Source organism: Sesamum indicum, linkage group LG5, assembly GCF_026168435.1.
Source record: "Sesamum indicum cultivar Baizhima isolate 11 linkage group LG5, ASM2616843v1, whole genome shotgun sequence".
Taxonomy (NCBI): Eukaryota; Viridiplantae; Streptophyta; class Magnoliopsida; order Lamiales; family Pedaliaceae; genus Sesamum; species Sesamum indicum.
The window spans coordinates 13,263,377-13,283,432 of record NC_142661.1 but is presented as its reverse complement, the minus strand read 5'-3'; the positions used below and the strand labels follow the sequence as shown (position 1 = coordinate 13,283,432).

Genomic DNA, 20,056 nt, shown 5'->3' with positions numbered 1-20,056 from the left:
GCTTGATTTTGAAAAATTTTGGCATGATAAAACCCCTTCAATTTCGGATTAATCTTGGTTTGATGATGTTATGTGTAAGAAAAATACAGGTTTTATGCTTGAGGATAATTCACTAGTTGAAAGGTTGTCTTCACCAAAATGACTTGAGTTAAAACCTTCTGATGTAGGATTAGTGGACTAAAACATACCTCGTGAGATTTTGAGCTTGATATGTTCATAAAAAAATCTTCATTCTTTCTTGAGAGAATAACACTTTTATGGCTTTGTCTTCCTAGAACTTGCCTTGAACCACATCGAGGCCACACAAATGTGCATTTATTTGGATATGATAAAGGCATTAGAAACCACTTTCGGCCTTTTTTAACCACCCAACACATTTTTAACATTAGAGAACCCCTTTGAGCCTCTTGACCTATTTTGTTGAATGATCCGTCATATACAAACCTATCCCGTCGCTTGTTTAAAACCTTGATTTTGATCCCTCTAAGAACTACTAGAGCATCAAGGGAAATGGGTTTAGGTTCAAAAGAACAAGTTCTCAAAATAGGAGATTTTCAAAATCTTTGTGATTTACATGCTTAAAAGATGTACCTCAAAATGAGTGTGGGGGTTCCAAAATTATGTTCTTCTTTACTTTGTGGGAGCCGACATCAATTTTCTTGGTCTATGCCTATCACAAAAAATGGAAACGAGAAAAAGAAAACAAAAGAAAAAAGAGAAAAAAAAAGAAAAATCAAAAAAATGTATGAACTCTCCAAAAGGAATAAGAAAGGCATAGTTCAAGGAATTGTCGAAAGATCTTGAACGGAGATGAGTAAACTTTGAGAGCTTCGAATTATTGTTTACTCAAATTTTTTGGTGCTCTAATTAGTTTCTTGGAATTTAACCTCATTATCCTTTTACCCTACCCCAAACCAAAGCCCCATTACAACCAAAATTAAAGACCTTTTGATCCATATATGTGCATATTTCAAAAGTGGTGGAGATATGGTGTATAGGCAAGCCTATGGTGAAGCATTGTCGTAGTAAGTGTCGAAAGATACACTTGAGCCATATATACACTTGAGAGAATGGAAAGTGGAGAGAAAATAGTCCACTAGTTTTATGCGATTGGTTTTAATAATGGTCATCATGTGAAAACTTGTTTGATACATGTTGAATTATATCCTTCATAAAATATGTCATTTACTTTGCACATGATTACAGATTGCCTTGAGTAGTTTAAAATTTGGAGGGATTTTTGAATGAATCTTGATTTTGCTTGAGGACAAGCAAATGCCTAAGTGTGGGGGTATTTGATAACTCTGCAATTATAATGATACAATTTAATCTTCCTTTTTAAAGCCAAAATATTCCTAATTATGTGATTTTATTGCATATTCAGCAAAAAGGAAGATTACAAGGAAGTTTCTGCAGAATTGACAAAGCGTGCCCACGCTTAATGGAGTAGTCAACTCGGGATAAGGATAAGCACGAGCGATTTCCCCATGAGATAAAGGAATTAAGTGTTTAGATTTAGAAAGGATTCTTTAAAGCTTATCTTTTGTAATTTATTTACCATTTTAGAGTTTATCACGTATCTATCCCCCCACTACGTCTAGATTCGTAGGGGACTTTTATTATAAATAGGGGGGATCTCTTCATTAGAAAACGTTCAGTTTTTATTTTAGAACTCCACAGAATTCTTGTTCATCTCTTCTCTTTTATTTTATTGTACTACCGGAATTAATGGAATTCCACTTTCTAGTGCGTCCTTCCATTAATATGTCCGGCTAAATTCCTTATTTTCTGGTTAAGGTATGGTGATTGCTTGATTCCCATTATGTTGTGAGATCTAATCTGCGTTCTACACTTGTCAAACAAATATTCATGTTATTCTCTGGGCTTTAATTACAAACGTCTGATTTATGAATGATTCGGCCGGTTGTTCATTATCAAGAAGGTTTTCTTAGCTAATTGGACTTTATAAATCCGTGTAATTGTTTATTTAGTTCAATACTTAGTGGCAACGTAGCATGATTAGTTATGTCACAGTATTTAATTATGTTATGGGGAATGCATGATCTAGTTTAAACGAATTGTCCTCGTAGGAGTTTGTTGATTAGAATCAGGCCTTTCTAATTCTTAATGGTGTTAATAGATTAAATCGTATGGACGTTCCCAAGGTTGTCTGTTAATTAGAGATCTAGCCAACGGTCGTACCTTGGCTAACGAAAAGGTAAGGAAAGGTGAGGTTGTTAGGTCGTACCAACGACCATAACTGGTTTATTTGTCTATACATGTATTATTCTTGCATCAATGATCAACTCACAAGAATCAAGCATAATCCTAGCCTTAACCGGAAAATCTCTCTCTCATATCTCTATCAGGTATTTTTAATTATTTAGTTTTTGATCACATCTTTTTATCAACAACCTTCCCCATTATTTTCCATTTTTCTAAAAGAAATTAACTTAAAACCAATCCCTATGGATCGACCCTACTCCCACTTTCACAAGTGTAGTAGGAATTATTTTTGGTGACTTCGACACTCATCAGTCAACCACATACTTATTTAAGAAGTGGTCAATTTCATACTCTCCCCCACCACACCACCTAATGAAACAATTTCTTGCAGCATGTTGTTGCTTTTTTATCTTTTTTGGGATATTAGGGCAAATTGATCCTCCATACTTCTCCATTCCCTCTCTTTTCAATTGCAACCTAGACATCAATTTTGTTCTAATCCACTCAAACATATTTATAATTGGTTTTTCCCTTGCGTCAAGTATGTAATTATTAAAACTTTCACAGAAGTTATTCACCAAAATATCACATTTGCTATGAACTGGAAAATGTGATATTGACCAATGTTGTGGATTAATCTTTCGTAACCATTCAGAAACTGTTTCCATATCAACTTTTATTTTTGGATCAAGTTCTTCAATTTTTTTTAATAAAACACTCAAATTCCCTTCATAAAACCTTCTAAGCTAACCAAATTATCCTCATTTCCATCATCACTAACCCATTCATTTTCTCCAACTTCAGTTTCAACTCTTTCAGACAATTTTTTTTTTATTTTTGTCATTCTTCACTCTTTTCAATTTTTCATCAAGTCTTTTTTTGACAAAAAAATGTCATCATTAGATTCACATTCAATATCTTCTAAAACCACACTAGGGGCCTCACTATCACTCCCCTCACTACCTTGCACATAATCCTCATCACATGAATCGTCAAATTTCGATAAGAACTCATTTAAAAATCTTTCATACATATTTCTATTTCCCTTTTCAGTCATCTTTTCAGAATTATTTTGAACTGGAATTTCAACGTTTTCAGTTATTGGAACATCAGTAAAATTTGGTTCATTTTCAGTTATTGGAACATTATCCCCCAATGCCACACCCCCCTGCCTCTCACAGTCAACACTCTCAAACTCAACCCTATCCAATCCCTGACCCTCTATACCCTGTCCCTCACAGTCCTTCCTCCCATCACCCTCACACTCAACCCCCCCCCCACCCCCTGCCCCTCACAGTCCTTTCTCCCATCACCCTCACTCTCATTCCCATCCCCATCCAATTCATCAAAATCTATTCCATCTAACAAGTATCTAATTTCTTCTTCCTATTCCTTTTCAACTGGATTACCTTGACTATCTACGACTAGAATAGGTTCAACATCCTCTTCCTCTACATAAATATTTATTGGAACATCCAAGATTTTATGACAATTTTGTGGGTCAACCAAAGAAATATCAGGGCATTCTTCTTTAATTTGTCTTATGCCCCATTCTAATGGTAGAGTAAGATCTTTATAATAAAATTTAAGCATTGACTTTTTCCCCCCACATTGTTCATACATTTCTCCTAATTCATATAAACCCAAATAATCCAAATCCAATTTCTCAAGTACTTTCTTGTGCCCTCCTACATAACTAAGTTTAGGATGTTTTATAAATTTTCCAGCCCACCAAAAATTTATGTCCTGTGTTTGAAACATCTGCACATAAATAAAATAAACCACAGAAAAAATAATGTTTCAACAAGAAGCAAAACCATAACACAAGGGGTACAAATACACATAACAATAAAAGCACAGTAACTTCCCAACAAAAGAAAACAATCAATAATACTTCAGCAAGAAGCAAAACCCTGACACAGGGTGCTTTTCATGCACATAACAATATTATATCTTGGAATGTTCTAATATTCAACTTTGGTTTATTTTGCTAATTCCTTGTGTACATAATTAGCCATGTCTTTGCACATCGATGAATGAAATAATAGATTCAAGGTTCTAGAAATTTAGATGTACCTAGGCTATAGCACACTTGTCCCAAATCAAATAAGAAAGCCTATTTTATCCCTGAATAAATAGCAAATAGAAAGCGATGCAGTTTCATCGATTTTAAGAGATAGTTGGAGTATTTCTAATTAGTATTTCATCAGTCTCACATTAGGAAAACTCAAAACCATATAACTTATTGCCACTTGAAAACAATGTTACTCTTTCTAGTTTTGTGCTTCAATTTTAATTGTTGGTATAATTGTAATACTCTTTGGATTATATTTTTGTACTGAAAAGAATAAAGCATTAACTTATACATATGTAATCTTATAAATAATCTGCCGACAGAAATTTGTAGGTAGAGATGCCTATATATATGCAGAAGAAGCGGAAATCAAAAATCAGATCTTGAAAAATGAAGTTGTATAGATCGAGACTAATCGTGTCCGGTGTCGCAGCTGCGAGCGATGGCGTTTGGCGGGGGATGAAGGGAAAGGGAAACAATTCATCAGCGAAAATCGGAGCTCGAAATAGCAAAAATTAGAGCTCGAAATAGCGAAAATCGGTGTTGCAGCCGCGGGCAACGGCATTTGAGTGGATTTCGCTGGCGGCGGTGGTGGATTTTCAAGGATTGAGTGGATTTCATGTTCTCTCAGTCGCCTCTGTCGTCTCTCTTTTTCTCTCACCAAAAACAAAATTAATAGATGAAAACCCTAAGTTTGACTAACAGTGAGCATTTTCAAATATAAGGAGGGGTATTTTCGTCTTTCACCCTTTTCACTAACGTTTAATTCATGTAGGGAGGTAGTGTGCTACAATATTTAATTGATAGGGGGGTATTTTGCATTTTTTTTTAACAAAGGGGGGTAATTTGCTCTTTATCAATAACACAGGGGGTATTTTGCTGTTAACCCCTTGTATTTATGACAAAGTGCAAATAACCTAAATAAGTGCATAATTGAACAACAAAAGATTTCGAAAGCAAATAAATACCCTGTATTATGGGCAAGAATTTTCCAACAGGCCATGGTACATTGTTCCCCAACCAAATTTGATTCCAACTTCTTTAAACAAAAATACAAAAAACCCATCACTTGCACCCCAAAACAAGAATAGACAGTGGGTGCATCCCCAATGATTCCACCATAATAAACCTAATATAATTCATGTTTTTCCATATTAAAAATATAGAAACAAAACTCCAGATCAGGGCCTCCAAGGTCTATTCTTAGCCTAATCTCTAATATTCTGCAAGACTTGGTTGTGGGCCTTAGTGCATAATTCATCAACCATTGCAGGACCCTACAAAATGCAAAACAGAAAACAGATTAGTAACAAAATATTTAAGATTAATGGAATTTTGTAGGTTAACATATTTGAACTCCTATTATACTTTTTCTTGCTTCTTGTTGATTTCGTTCCTGATTTTGTTGAGGAATTTCTTGAGTTTTTGCTACTTCTTGTTGCAAAAGAAAGAAGTATTTTGAGAACAGCCTCTTGAAAAATGTAATTTTTTTTTACATGTGTTTACCCTTGCTATAGGTTCTTCACATGGTTGCTTGCCTTGAGATTCTTGGGTAGGCAATTCATCACCTGTTCAGGACCCTACGAGATGTAAAAATAGAAAATAGATGAGTAACTAAATATTTAAGATTTCAATGGAATTTTACAAGTTAATAGACTTGCCTTGTAGAATTTTGAGTTAGGATGGGTGGGATTCTTACAGCCTTTCTTGTTGTGGGCAATTTCCATGCAATTGGTGCATGTATGAGTTAAACCATTCTTTGTAGAAAATGTTCTGAATCTCATCAGGACCCCTTCTCCTCATCTTCTTTCGTCTGCCCCTTGGCTTCTTCACCCGAGGTGGCTAGATTGGTTCATAAGGTGTTTTGATGCAGTCCTTCACCCCTGGAACAACATTTATCATTTCTGCGTACACCTTGAAATTGGTGTCTTTCTTGTGCCATCCTTCCACAAAATCCTCCAGATTTTGCCTCCCACTTGAGATTGTGGCACAAACATGTACACAAGGATAACTACATAGTTGAAACATTACACAAGAACAGACTTCTTTTTTTTTTTTTTTTTCAAAATGAAAAACAAATCTATCCATAAATTGATTAACCTCTTATTCAGACTCCCCACACCATCTAGTGAAACAATTTCTTGTAATTGCTTGTTGCTTATTAAACTTCTTCAGAATGTTTGGGCATATGTCTCCTACATATTTTTCCATACCCTCCTCTTTATGTTGTACTCTAAATATAAGTTGAGTCCTTATCCACTCAAGCATGATAACTGGCTTGTCTTTGGCATCCAAAATATATAGTTATTGAAACTTTCACACAAATAGTTTACTAAAATATCACATCTATTGTCGATTGGAAAGAAGGGCCTACACCAATGTTTGTAAGGTACTTTTTTCAACCATTCTGACGCGGTATCAATTGAAATTGGTGTATTAGGGTCCAATTCTTCAATTTCTTTTCATATATGTTTCAAGATCCTTTTTATTGATTGTTGATGCAGTTGTCCAAAAATATTGCTTAAGCTCCTAAGACTTAAACTTCATATTGAAGTTTTGGTACATGTGTCTCAAATAGTACCTATGTCGCCCTCAGGCGCCGGTTCTTTCAAAGCTTCAATTAGACCTTCTGTCTATTTGAAATGAAACTCCATAGCCCACAATCCCCCTATGTCATCTAACAACTCCTCCAAAAACCATTGACATGTCTGTCTATTCTCAACAGGTACAACATCAATAGCTATGGTAACTATATCGTCATTCCCATCCCTCCCAACAACCACTAACAACTGCCCCTTGAAATAGGTTTTCACAAAACAGCCATCAAGGCCAATTATTGGGCTATAACAAGATAGGAATGCAACTTCCATTGCAAATAAACCGAAATACAATTTTTCAAATACAGGAGGATTTGAACCCTCAACTTTCCTTAGTATCAATTTTGAGACAGGGTTGTGCCTCCTAACTGTTTTACAATAATCCCATAATTGTTCAAATTGATGTAAATCTCCCCCCTAATTACCTCAAGTGCATCCTTTTTTGCCTTTATTACTTTCCACTTGGTGATTTCCACATTGCATTTTCTGAGAATTGTATTTTTCAATTGAGAAACTTGAATATTTGGATTGTCCCTTAACAGATTTTTCATTCTTTTTTCCAAATAAGAAGACTTGATAACATTGTTATCATAAGTCCTTGAACAAGTGTGTTCACCCTTGATTGTTTTGATTTGTAAGGTATGACCTTTCATGATAGGTGATGCATGCATTTTCCATTGACACCCCTCATGTTTGCACTTGGCTATGATCATATGGTTTTCATTTTTCACAAACTCAATATCATACCCTTTTCTTACAAATCAGTCCCTTAACCTCCCTATATTGTTGAGCATTTTCAAAAGTCAACTCCAATTATAGATTCTTCATACTTCTCGTTTCTTTAAATAGCGGGTGTTTAGGAATTCCTTCATCATTTTCAGAATCAGACACATGCAAGCCAACAATTTCTTCCTCATCCCCAAGATCACTATACCATTACTCCCCCACATCATTATTTTCTTCATTTGTCTTCTTTCTCTTCAATTTCTTCATCAATTGTTTTTTACGAGGATGTTATTGATGAAAATGTTCTCAGCATTAGAATCTTCAAGATCTTTTAAACATAATCTAGGAGCATCATCATTGTCATCAAATGTATCAGCTGGTTGCATATAATCAAAGTCAGATGAGTCATCAAAATATGACTCTGACATGTTAGGCGAAGTTTGATTTTAAAAACTTTTCCTTTTACCTTTGTCTTGTCCCATTCCCCCAACCCCTTCATTATTCATAGCTTCTCCCTCAACCTCAATTCCTTCCCTAACGCCTTCTTCATTTTACAGCCTCTACCTCAACTCCATCAACCCAAGTCCCTCCTCCCTTAACCCTAGTCCCTTCCCCAATCCCTTCGTCATTTACAACACCTCCCCCAACCCCAGTCCGTTCACCTACCCCATCACCCTTCATATTCAAGCCTGTATCCTCTACATAATCATCATCACTAGCAGCAAAATCCTCAAAATATATCCCTTTTCAAAGCCCTTTGATTTTCTCTTTATTTTTAGTGATAATTTCATTACCCTCCCACTAGAATACGCTCCCCTATTTCCTCCTTAACATACATTTCAACTGGAATATCTAAACCTTTATATGAATTTTATAAATCAACAAAACAAAGATCTGGATATTCATTTTTTAATACCCTTAGTCCCAAATCAAACCCCATCCCTGGTAATTTGCAATAAAATTTTAAGCAATTATTTTTCCTCTACATAGTTCATACATTCCCCCAAGTTCACATAACCTTAGGTAATCTAAGTCAACATTCCCAAACACATTTTTCCTACTACCTATATATTTAAGGGTATGGGTAGACACAGAGTGTCCACCCCACCATAACTCAATATTATGAGCTTCAAAATCGTGCAGATAAAGATAGCAACAATTATATTAGAACTTGACAAAGAAAACTTCATAAAACTAGTGGAGTTAAGTTTGGAAGGTTCTGTGAAGATCGGATGGGACAATACCCCAAAGGATACCAAAGTCAGCATCCTTTCTGGAGATTTAGAAGGCGTGATAGCAAATCAAGTAGGAAGGTTCATTAAGATGCACTTCATCAAAGATGGTTACTTCGAAGGAAATCAAGTTAAAAAGGCTAGAGAATATGCACAAGCTCTCTTTATCTTTGAATTAAGTTCAATTCGATCAGTAGATAAATCTATTTATTGGTTTCGCAAGCATTTATTTCAGAGTGGAGTAGCAACAGAAGTAGCAACTCCAATGTTCTCTGCAAATATATGCAAGCCATGGAGGGAAAGGTTGATGTAGTCATACAAAGTACGTGAAAAACAACTAATTGCAAGGAAGATGACTTTCCTTAAAAACAAACTAAAGGATTGATGCTATTAAGCATCTATCTAGAAAAACATGAAGAGGCTGAGAGGTAAAGTCAAATGAAGCCGTCTCTGTTGCGTTAACAATGATTTTGCAGTCATTATAAGAAATCGAGCGAGCCAAGGAACCGGAAGAAGCAGAGAAATGGCTCCTACCCAAGGAATTCCAAAAGAACCTCTTTCAGGCGAAGATCATGGTGGTCCAAATCTAAGCCAGGTTATACAAATTTGGACAAAAGCGAACCAAAAAGGGTTTCATCTTAAGGATCTAGATGAATAGAGGCAAGATCTATTAGAAGAACCCCTACAAGGAGAATTTTTGGACGTGTCCATACCCGAGCTAATGAAAGTTTCAAATAATGCAATTACTGGATCTGCGGAGCAAGAGGTTATATCTCTCCAGACTGCTTGCAGAAACGTGGTGAATTACGAAAATTTGAAGCCATGGATGACATCTGGATGCAGTTTACTATGGTGGTTTCGTATCCATTTACCAATTTGAAGACTTTCTGCCAGACAAAAGTGTCTATGAGGAAGAAATAGAAAATGATTAGGATGGATCTTCAACCAAGTCAGGATAATTATATTGAGGGAAATAAGCTTCATATCTTTGAAAACCTGATAGGATTCTTTTCCAGGATGATGGTGTCAAACAAAACTATGAAAAAAATCATGCGAAAAGACTCCAACGTCAACCCATACGATGGATTTAAGATTGGAGGAATTGGAAGAGTCTTTAACCAAATAGGACTGAACCAAATAAAGCATCACATAATCAATTTGCTATACCTATGAAATTTACTGGTAATGTGATGGAAATACAACTTATTCCTAAGGAAGAAATTCTTGAAGAATTGAGTAAGCTTAGAGAAGAAATAGTTGTTACTATGAAATGGATCCATATAGGAACTATTGAAGTAATATTTAACAAAGGAATTGATTCAGAAATATATTTATCAATAATGGATAGAAGAATCAATAACTTGAGAGATGGTTGTCTTGGAACAATGATAGGTACTCTGTATGCAGGAAAATTGATGTTTGATATTTATCCTAGGATTGCATACAACCTAATAGACCAAGATTTCAGTAGAGTTTCAACCCTTCACAGAATTTTCAAAGAAAAGATCTAATGAAAGAAGGTAATAGACCTATTCTATAACTTATAGAATAGTTTATGCCCTTTCTAATACACATCATTCATATTTGTTTCTTAGAAAAGAGTACATTGAGATTCCTAGAATGTTTAAAGAATTTGCTAAGGTTATGGCACCAGATCCAATTAGGAAACCTGGAACAGATGGTGTTGATATTGTTATAAAAGATGACCCAATTTTACATAAAACACTTAGTTCTAAAACTGAGTTTGGTAGTAGAATATCCTTTTTGGAAGATAGGATCATAGGTTACAAAGGGAAGGAGTTACTAAAAGCTTTAACTCCTCAAGAGATTAGGGTGGATAATGTAAAACTTAGATGCCCTGAAGGATGAAAAGAGATACAAGTTATATTTGACATCACTAAAAAAGAAAACTTTTCCCTTGTTGACTTATATCATTTGCAGCAACCTGTTGTTGGTAGATATGAAGGCATGTTCGAAACAGCAGGCCATAAAATTCTAGTGGAAGGTGTTGCAGGACGAGAAAATGGGAGTATGACTTTGGAGTTAAATTTTCTCGAAAATCATAAACTATGGTGAAGAAAAGATAATGGAATGGAATTCAGTCTTGATGGTGTTACCATAAGGATTGAATAACGAGCCCCTTCTCTATATATATATCTATTGGTATGTTGTATAATCAATACAAGACAAAGTATTTTGCAACTTATATTGATTCAGATCAGGGACTTGCACGGCAAAACCTGGAGTTTTTTCCTAAAGAAGCAAGGGAAACCTTACCCATTATTGCTAGAAGGGATTTTTCACAGAAAATCCTTATACTCAGTAAGGGAATACGAGAACCCAAGGGCATGATTGTAGGAGCATTTGGATCACCCTGGTTTGGGGTAAAAACACCTCCTATTTACTTTTATGATACAAATGCCTATATCTTACTAGATAATAATTTCATTCAAATATTTGCAAGATATATCCAGGATAATTAAAGGAATCTGTTAATATTTACTACTAACTGTGGTAGTGAGATACAGGTTTTGCAAAGAGAAAAGGCCTTTAATAGGATAATACCTATAAATTTTCGCAGCCAGTATGGTGAATTTGATGTCAAATTAACTCATCCGAAAATGCAGGATAAGAGGAAATTTTGTAAACTTATTTTGTCTTTCAGGCAATAGGGACTTATCGATAGTGATAGCTTCTACGAGGAATATGAGGAAGAGATTAAGAACCTCAAGGAAGCTTTGCAGGAGATAAAGTCGTTAGACATTAGTGAAGAGAGCAAGCTCTCTCTCGAGAACGTCAAGAGACTTATCTAGAGAAACTTCAATGAAAACCCTCTAGAATGGTGGGATAGTTATAAGATAGAAGCTACCCTAAAAGTTAAAGAGGAATTCAAGTACGAGTACATTCAATCACGCCTATCCACATGAACATGGAGATAGGAAGGATATGTAGGTAATTATCAAAGAGCATATCAATCTTGGACTCATCGAGCCTAGAGTCTCTACAAACAATATCCCTAGGTTTTTGGTGAGAAACCATGATGAGATAAAGAGAGGTAAACTCAGGTTGTTAATTAACTATCAAGGTATTAATAAAATATTAAAGTTTGATAGTTATTACATTCCTAGTAGAGAACACTTAATTGATTGTATTAAAAGAGCAAAAGTGTTTTCTAAATTTCATTGCAAATCTGATTTTTATTAGATTAAGATGGAGTGAATCAAGAAATTTTACTACAATCTCCACATCACAGAGACAATATATCTAAAATGTGCTTCCAATGAGTTTTGCTAATTCACCCTATATATTTCAAAGAAAAATAGATAATCTTTTTAAAAATTATTTTGAATTCATGCTTGTCTACATTGGCAATATATTGATTGCATATAAAAATATGAATGATCATATTAAATATCTTAAAAATATTTTTTGATGCATGCTATAGAGAAGAGTTAGTATTTTTTGAGAAGAAAGCTACTATTGCTATCAATAAAATAGAATTTTTAGGAGTTCTTATTGACAAAGCACGAATTCAGTTACAGAATCATATTGTGGATAAAATCTGCAATTTCTCACATGTACTCAAAGGCAAGAAACATTGTAGAGCTTCTTTGGAGTTGTTAATTTTGCATGTATTTTTATCAAGTATCTTGCAAAATACAGGAAGGATTTCTGACCACATTTGAATAAAATGGAAAGTTTAAAGTGGAGAATAAATCTACACGAAAAGGGTTCATGAGCTGAAACAAGTTTGTAGTGACCTGCCAAAGCTTACTATACCGCAAGATGATGGAGAATTGGTGGTCTACACAGACGCCAATAACTATCGATGTGCAATAGCTCATGAAAAAAACAACTATAGGGGAAGAACCTTGTAGATATATAGGAAGGTTGTTATCTAACAACAAGCCAAAGTCTGACACAGGAACAGGAATGAATTCTTTGCAGTTTGGAAGGCTTTTAAGAAATAACCTTTATTTTTACTAACTAAGAAATTTATTTTAAAAGGTGATAATACTAATGTTAAGGCTTTCTTAAAGAATAAATTAGAATTTTAAAATAGAAAAAACTCGTATTATTAGATGGCAAACTGAATGCCAATACTATTATTATAATATTATCGTTATAAAATCTTATGAGGGTGTTGTTGCAGATTTCATTACAAGAGATAGTGGCATCTGAAGCAACCTCTATCACGCTGAGACTCAGGCACCTTTGGAAAAAGCCTTGAGGAGCCTAACAACAAGTTCGGACAACTAGCAGCGAATGCCCAAGTTGTTGGACAAATCCAATGAACTGATCCTAAACATGCCCTTAGAGTGCAGGGCTCTAGACTTGTAATGTCGAATTCAAGTACCGATTGCACAAGGCCATTGCCAGACTCCGGTGAAACGGAATCAGTTGAGTCACAAGAAGTGCAAACTCCTAATGATTCAAGTCAACCCAACGTCTTTGAGGTAAAAGATAGAGAGATTAGCCTTAGGGCAATGATAGGCACCTTTAGGGCTAATACTAATGAATTGATACCTTCTTCTTCTATTGCTTGGCAGGAATACTAGCGAAGGTGGAAAAAAATTAATTTCCCACAAAGGAGTAAATCCAAGCAAAGCCATCATCGAAACATCCAACAAATATAATAGGGTTTGGATGCTAGAAGGGTCCAAACTAGAGGAGGTTGGAGAATGGTATGATTTTGGAGCTCTAGCTTTAGTCCATACTATGTCACCCAGTTTTTCGAAAATATCAAAGCTTCTGGAGTGGATTAATGGGGTGATTTTTAACTCATGGCAAAACAACCCCCCACTTAAAGAGAGGAGATGTTCTGGAGATAAAATCCGTATCAGTAGCTCCAGGGACTGTAGGTAGAGGGTCTCATCCAGCATTTTATTTTATGAAGTTCAATGGCTGACATGGTAGCTTTCAACAAAATTAAAACTGTCACAGGAGGAGTTTCCCTGGTATCGGCTATTAGTGAAGACGATATCTCCACCAGAAGATCATGGGGATTATAGGTCTGTCTCACTAAGATGGACAAAGTTAAGTATCTATTTAAAATTTTCTCAAACAAAGTGAATGGATCGTTTCTGTTAAATTCCATGATGGGAAAAAGCACTGAGTTCGCCAGAAAGCTTATATGAGCAGAAGAGGATGTAATCTGGGAAATAAGCTACCAACAATCGAAGCTACGAGGATAAAAACATGCAACAAGTTGCATGATTTGGCAATGGCATAGCCAGGTATGCCCTTGCTGTAAAACACAAGAAAAACCCTTGTTTGAACCAAAATTCGGGTTACCCAACAGAAACTCGAGCTGAAACTGGACAAGGGTAGAAGAAAAAAAATTTACAAGACAAAGTAAATTTTTCAAAAAATATAAAAGTTAAAGAGACTGTCAACAGAAGACAACAGAAGCCAACAGTCAAAAAATTGAAAATTCAGCTAGCAATCACATGGCCAATAAGCCATTATGACCAACAGTTGGAAAGGACGCGGTAATGACGAACGCAGTGACGTTCAAAAAAAGAGTTTGAATCGAAGTCCGGGTTTGAAGTCTGCGGAACACTTATAAATAAGGAAGTAATGAAGTAGATGGGAATCATCAGAAAACTTCTCCAACTCCTCAAAACATAATATTTCAAATCGAGTCTTTGTATTTTCAAATTTCTTAGTTTATGCGGGTTTCCCTAACAAGTTAAGTCCTTTATCACATGAGAGGCTAAATAATTTCCTCCAATGGAGAATATAATATCTATGTAATATTTCATACATTTCTTCAATAAAAGTAAGACTTCTGTTTAATTTATTGTCCAAGGTTCTATTAAGTCCCTATATCGGAGTATGTTCTACGCCTAATATAGGAAACAAAATAGGGTTGTGCTATTTCTTGTTGAAGGAGCCAAGTAAAGTACCTGCGAACCATCTACTGTGGTAGTGTGGTTGGAGGAATCAATAAAATCAAAGACTTGGAATACCCGGGAACAAGGCGGTCAAAAAAAGATACGAATTTATGAGGGCTTAATTTATTTCGAAATCATGTTAGGCCTAACTTGAAGCATGTAGTAGACCATGGTTCATTTTAGCTAGGAGGGAAAAATGGTCATAAAAAGAGGCTGAAGGACCAAAATTATGAATATTTGAAAGTTATAGGACTAAAATTGCCAAGTCCAAAAGTTAGAGGACCAAAATTGGCAACCCCTTATAAATACAGGACCAAAATTGCAATAAGCCCCAAAAAGGTTAGTGTCGATGCAATTACCAAGTAAAATTCGTGTTGTTAAATCACATTATTTAATACAAGAATTTATTTGCTAATATTTAGCAATGAAAATTTACTTGCTAGCGAATTTAGCAATGAATTGTTTATAATACATATTAAATAGAATAAATCAGCTACGAAAATTTTAGTTACTAATTATCTCGATCTAACTTTAGCATCAAATTTTTTCGTAGCTATTTAACTATTTTCTTGTAGCAAAAGTTCAAAATTACGAAATCTTAATTTAAACATAAGCTCTTAAACTGTTTGAATATATTAAAGTCTACGAGATGTAGAGTATTTGACATAATAATATGTTCATACTATTATGATGACCAAAAAAAATTGTCAAGTTATTCGGATTTAAAATCTTATAAATAAATAATTTTGCTTGGGGGGATGTCAATTCTATAAAAGGTGAAAGAGAAATACTAACAAAATTACGAGTGGCTTTTGTCTGTTGGATGTTAAGATTAAAAATCTTTGGGTGAAGTTAACTTTTTTTTAAAAAAAAAGTTAATAATATCCAAAACATCTAAGTTTGTGATCTTTTATGCTTTTTAAAAACAAGTTAGCCAAATAATTTTCAAGACCTTATAAGCTTTCAAATATCGTATAACTATTTTAAAAGTTTATGACCTCAACTGAACACCCTCTTGGTGTGCCCTACTGGATTGAATTGGAATTCAAAGGAAAGAAGGGGAGAGCTTAAATAACTTAGAATGCTTTTTAAAAGTCACATGTTACGATTAGGTAAAATAAGTCCTTTTTGGAGTAAATATTCAGTCGGGTACTGTCTTATCCAATGTTTGTTCAATTACTCCTCTACCTGCAAATGTAATGTAGGAATTCAGTTCAATAATTATGATTCTCCCAACATATGCAAGGATTAATACATTATTTGATCGATAATTATTTATGGCAGTCGATATTTTAGCCATTTTTTAAAAAGGTTTCTGCACCAATTAAAGACCGACTGAGCCCTCTACAACCAAGTTCCAAACATTGAACTTATGAGAAATTAACTAAATCTATAATAGGCGAAATGCCGAGTTCCCTATTCTTCATTCTCGAAGATCATCGCGATAAATTAGAAGCCGGGTTTATAATTCTTTGTAGTCCGCCAATCCATATGGCTCAAATAAATCTGCGAAAAAACCCTTCTTTCTTCTTGGATTGCATCCAATATCTTTGCATAGTTGATCATTGTACCAGATGGCAACACCTCCGATACAAGCTCGTCTGGACTTACCATTGGCTGAGTATCTCTTCATATACTTCTCCCAAATCTTGATGTCCTCTTCCATTTCTTTAATGCTCGGCAACTTGAAGGCCTCGTCCAGAAAGTATCCTAGCCACTTACACCTCATCTCGAATGTATAGAGATTTGAAAGAGACTCCGAGTAGCTTATAACCGCTAGCTGTGGAATCCTTGGATGGATCATTTGTCTGCAGTAGCGCAAATTGATCATCGCACAGGCGGATCATTTGTCTGAATAACTACACCAACACCTCTTGTCAGTTCTATTTTCATTACACTGGGACCGAGTCAATGTAATGAAAACATCATTACTTAGGTTCAGGAGGCGTCAATGTAATTATTCCCAGAAGCAACATTAGAGATTGGTAAATAGGTCAGGGGCACATTCATACACGTATGTATATTTCAATACTTTACCTGTATAGAGGAATTGCGGAGGTTGGAGATCCTGCCATGCAGTTCTGAAAAGTCGGAGAAGAAAAGATGTTTTTGAGCTTCTCATCACCTTTATATCCAGTTGCATAGATCACGATATCTGCCTCAACGGGATCATCTTCTCCATCCAGGATCAAACCTTCTTTGCAGAATCTAAAGTGGTGCGATTTCTTCAAAACGATGCTTCCGTCTTCCACTTTGTCGAAGAAGTATGGTGGTAGAAAGAGTATCTGGCAAGATGACGTTTCTTGGAGAACATTCTCTTTTGGAATCATATTGTACTTTTTCAAGGGAAGTTTCCATCTTAGGTAGCTTTGAATGAACTTAGACATCCCCCATCGCTAAAATGTGGAGAAAAATATAGACGAATAAGCATGCTATTTGTCTCGACATTCAACACAAAAAATGTGTTTCTGAGTACAAGAAGGTTGATTTACCAAAGGCGAAAGTGACGTCGCCAGGACGCTGGATAAGAAGCCTTCACCGGGCTTATGAACCAGTAGCTCGGGGAAGCGACTGAAACACAAGAAACCCAAACTGACTCCCCATGGCTGCGCATCGTGAGGAAGCATCCAGTGAATGGTTCTTTGGATCACCGTGCAAGGGATGTCGTTCCCTGTCGGACGAGTCCATAAATTAGAATATATACAAAATTTCCGAACATCACATCCTCTTAACTCCACAAAGCATTTCATGCAGTAGCATGAACCGTATATATACAAATGTAGGAGAAAAGTCCTTACCATTTGCCTTTGCGCATTCAAATGCAACGTCGATTGCGGATTTCCCTGAACCGATTACCGCAATCCTTTTTCCTTTGATGAACTCTGCAGCGCTGGCATTGTCCATAGCAGAGTAGTCCATGGAGTGCAACACTTTTCCTGAGAAAACTTCGGGGCCGTATCCTGGAGGGAACGACGGGATTTCTGGCAGGCCGCTGAATCTTCCGATGCAGATAACCACAAATTCAGCAACATACTCCTGCCATGCACCACAAGCGAGAGATACAGAGCAAATAGCAGACATCAGCTACATAAGTCCAGGCATGCATACAATCTAGTGAGGTCTATTTGCACTTTGAACCGGAAATTGGCATGAATTTAGGGGACGAAAATTGCCTTTCAGCCCTTTATTTTCAGCCAATCACAATGCAAGCCCCGATTTAAAAAGTCACATGCGACATGTGATTTTTTCCGGCGAGTGACTTAACTTTCCGACCAAATTTGTACCAAAATTGAGATTTTTTCAGTTTTATGGGACCAAAATGGAATTCTATTAACTTAGGGGACTAAAACGAGAATGACCTGAAATTAGGTGACGAAAATTGCCTTTAATCCATTAAATTCTAGCCAAATTGGGGTCGAAGAATTGAAGCTAGTCACACAGATTCTAAGTCGAACTGGGTCCAGCAAACAAAGATAACTATACGATGATTATATTATATTTGTCATATAATTGATAACTAAATAAAACTGTGAAAGCTTTTCGGAAAATTGCAAGATATAAATTAAAATATGTCCACAAACAAAAAAGAAAATTAAACCCAAGAAGAAATAGATATTACTTAGTTTAGAGATAAATTGCTCCTGCATATATATTTTCTCATTATGAAAAAATAAATATACTCTTATAATAAACAACACTCATCAATTATGTATAACATATAGGAATAGTTTTATGTACAATTTATGATGTATGGGCTATTTATACAAATTTTTTCTACAAATTTTACTAAAACAATTATTATTGATTACAAATATTCGTAGTTACGATTAAAATTTGTGGTAAATATTATAATACTACAAAAACAATCATGAATTAAGATCCTTGTCAAGACTTCAAACTTTGACAGAGCGAGAGACAGAGACAGATGTCATGCATACAACAAAAATCACCGGTTAGCTATCTTTCGTAATTGCTCTACAAGAAGATGAATTTTTTTCATATTATAAATAATTACATTTTAAAATTAAGATAAATTAATATTATTTATCATAATTAAATAAATTTAAATTAATTATACAGTGAGTACAACATACTTATCGTATAATTAATTATATAATTTAAAAAAAATAATTAATTACATAAAATAAATATATATATACTTAATTTCTAATTAATTTGATTCCAACAAACTAATATCAATGTATTAATCATTACAAAACAGCATATTATATCAATTTACCTCAACAGACTCTTCTTTGGTGTGAAGAACTTTTAGGTTCCATTTCCCTTTGGACCCAAACGCCTTTCCACTCCCACCCCACAGTTCCCAACTCTGCATCTCCTCCTCACTTTCTCCCACGTAACTTACGCTGACGACTTTGGAGTTGAACTTTATGTAGGGCAACAGCTCAAAGTGACGAGCATAAGACTGCAGATACTCCAGCAGCTGCGCGTTGGTAGGCAGCGCGTCTTGCACAGAAGACGGCCATGGAAAATCAGAGAACTGGAAGAAATCTTTGATGTTCTGGAGCCTGGTGGACTCAATGGTGTGATTCCACAGCCCACCAACCTGCTCGTCTGCCTCGAACACAACGGGGTTAAAGCCTCTTGATGCTGCGTATTTGCAGGCGAGGAGGCCGCTGATTCCAGCCCCAATGATCGCCACCCTTTTCTCCATTAGTTCTTGAATCTTGCTACTGCTTTGAAGAGTAGCCTGAGCCTGGATGCTAAATGATGAGAATTCGCCTCTTAGATGCGAAAAAGTAGATTTTATGGTTGATTTCTTACGATTAATTTACCTTATCTCAATGTGGAAGAGTTACAGAAGCCTCGTGATCAAAAGGATGTCGGCTTCAATTAAGAAACCTGGGTATATATCTAGTGTTGTAGTACTTCCTGGTGTTTTTTAATCTTATTTGGATGTATCTTTTTAGGATAAAATGCATAAAATTTCCTGTATTTCAAAAAGTTTGTAAAAAAACAAATCCTACTATTATGAGATTAGGCTAAAAGTTCTCTTGTGTTGTGCAAAACTTAGCTCAATTGTTCATTTCCGTTAAATCCAACTAACAGTATTAAATAAAAATTCTAGATTCAACAAATTATTTAACTTATATTATATATAAATAATAAAATTTTAAAAATATATTATTATTATATATTAAAAAAATTAACTACCCCACCCCAACCGCCGCTCCCCCCCCCCCCCCACCCCACCACCATCTCGTTGTGGGCCTTGCGGCAGCGCAATTTATTAAAATCGTCATATTTTCGTAAAGTTTTTATCAAATTGGGTGAGGTTGG

At 35.4% G+C, this 20,056-nt stretch overlaps 1 protein-coding gene across 3 annotated transcripts; it reads right to left on the bottom strand.

Annotated features, from left to right (window-relative positions):
* Nucleotides 1-15,990: 15,990 nt before the first annotated feature.
* Nucleotides 15,991-19,679, bottom strand: LOC105162254 (putative flavin-containing monooxygenase 1). 3 transcript variants are annotated; one of them, XM_011080249.3, is made up of 6 exons: nt 19,552-19,679; nt 18,993-19,472; nt 17,551-17,788; nt 17,245-17,423; nt 16,790-17,148; nt 15,991-16,560 (listed from the first exon to the last, which is right to left on the bottom strand). In XM_011080249.3, exons 2-6 carry the CDS (start codon nt 19,428-19,430, stop codon nt 16,215-16,217), a joined length of 1,560 nt encoding a protein of 519 aa, XP_011078551.2. In that variant the 5' UTR covers nt 19,431-19,472; nt 19,552-19,679; the 3' UTR covers nt 15,991-16,214. The 3 variants fall into 3 exon arrangements, with proteins under 3 accessions (XP_011078551.2, XP_011078550.2, XP_088737028.1); XM_011080248.3 differs by having other exon boundaries at nt 18,993-19,664; XM_088880902.1 differs by having other exon boundaries at nt 16,260-16,603; nt 18,993-19,667.
* Nucleotides 19,680-20,056: the final 377 nt, after the last annotated feature.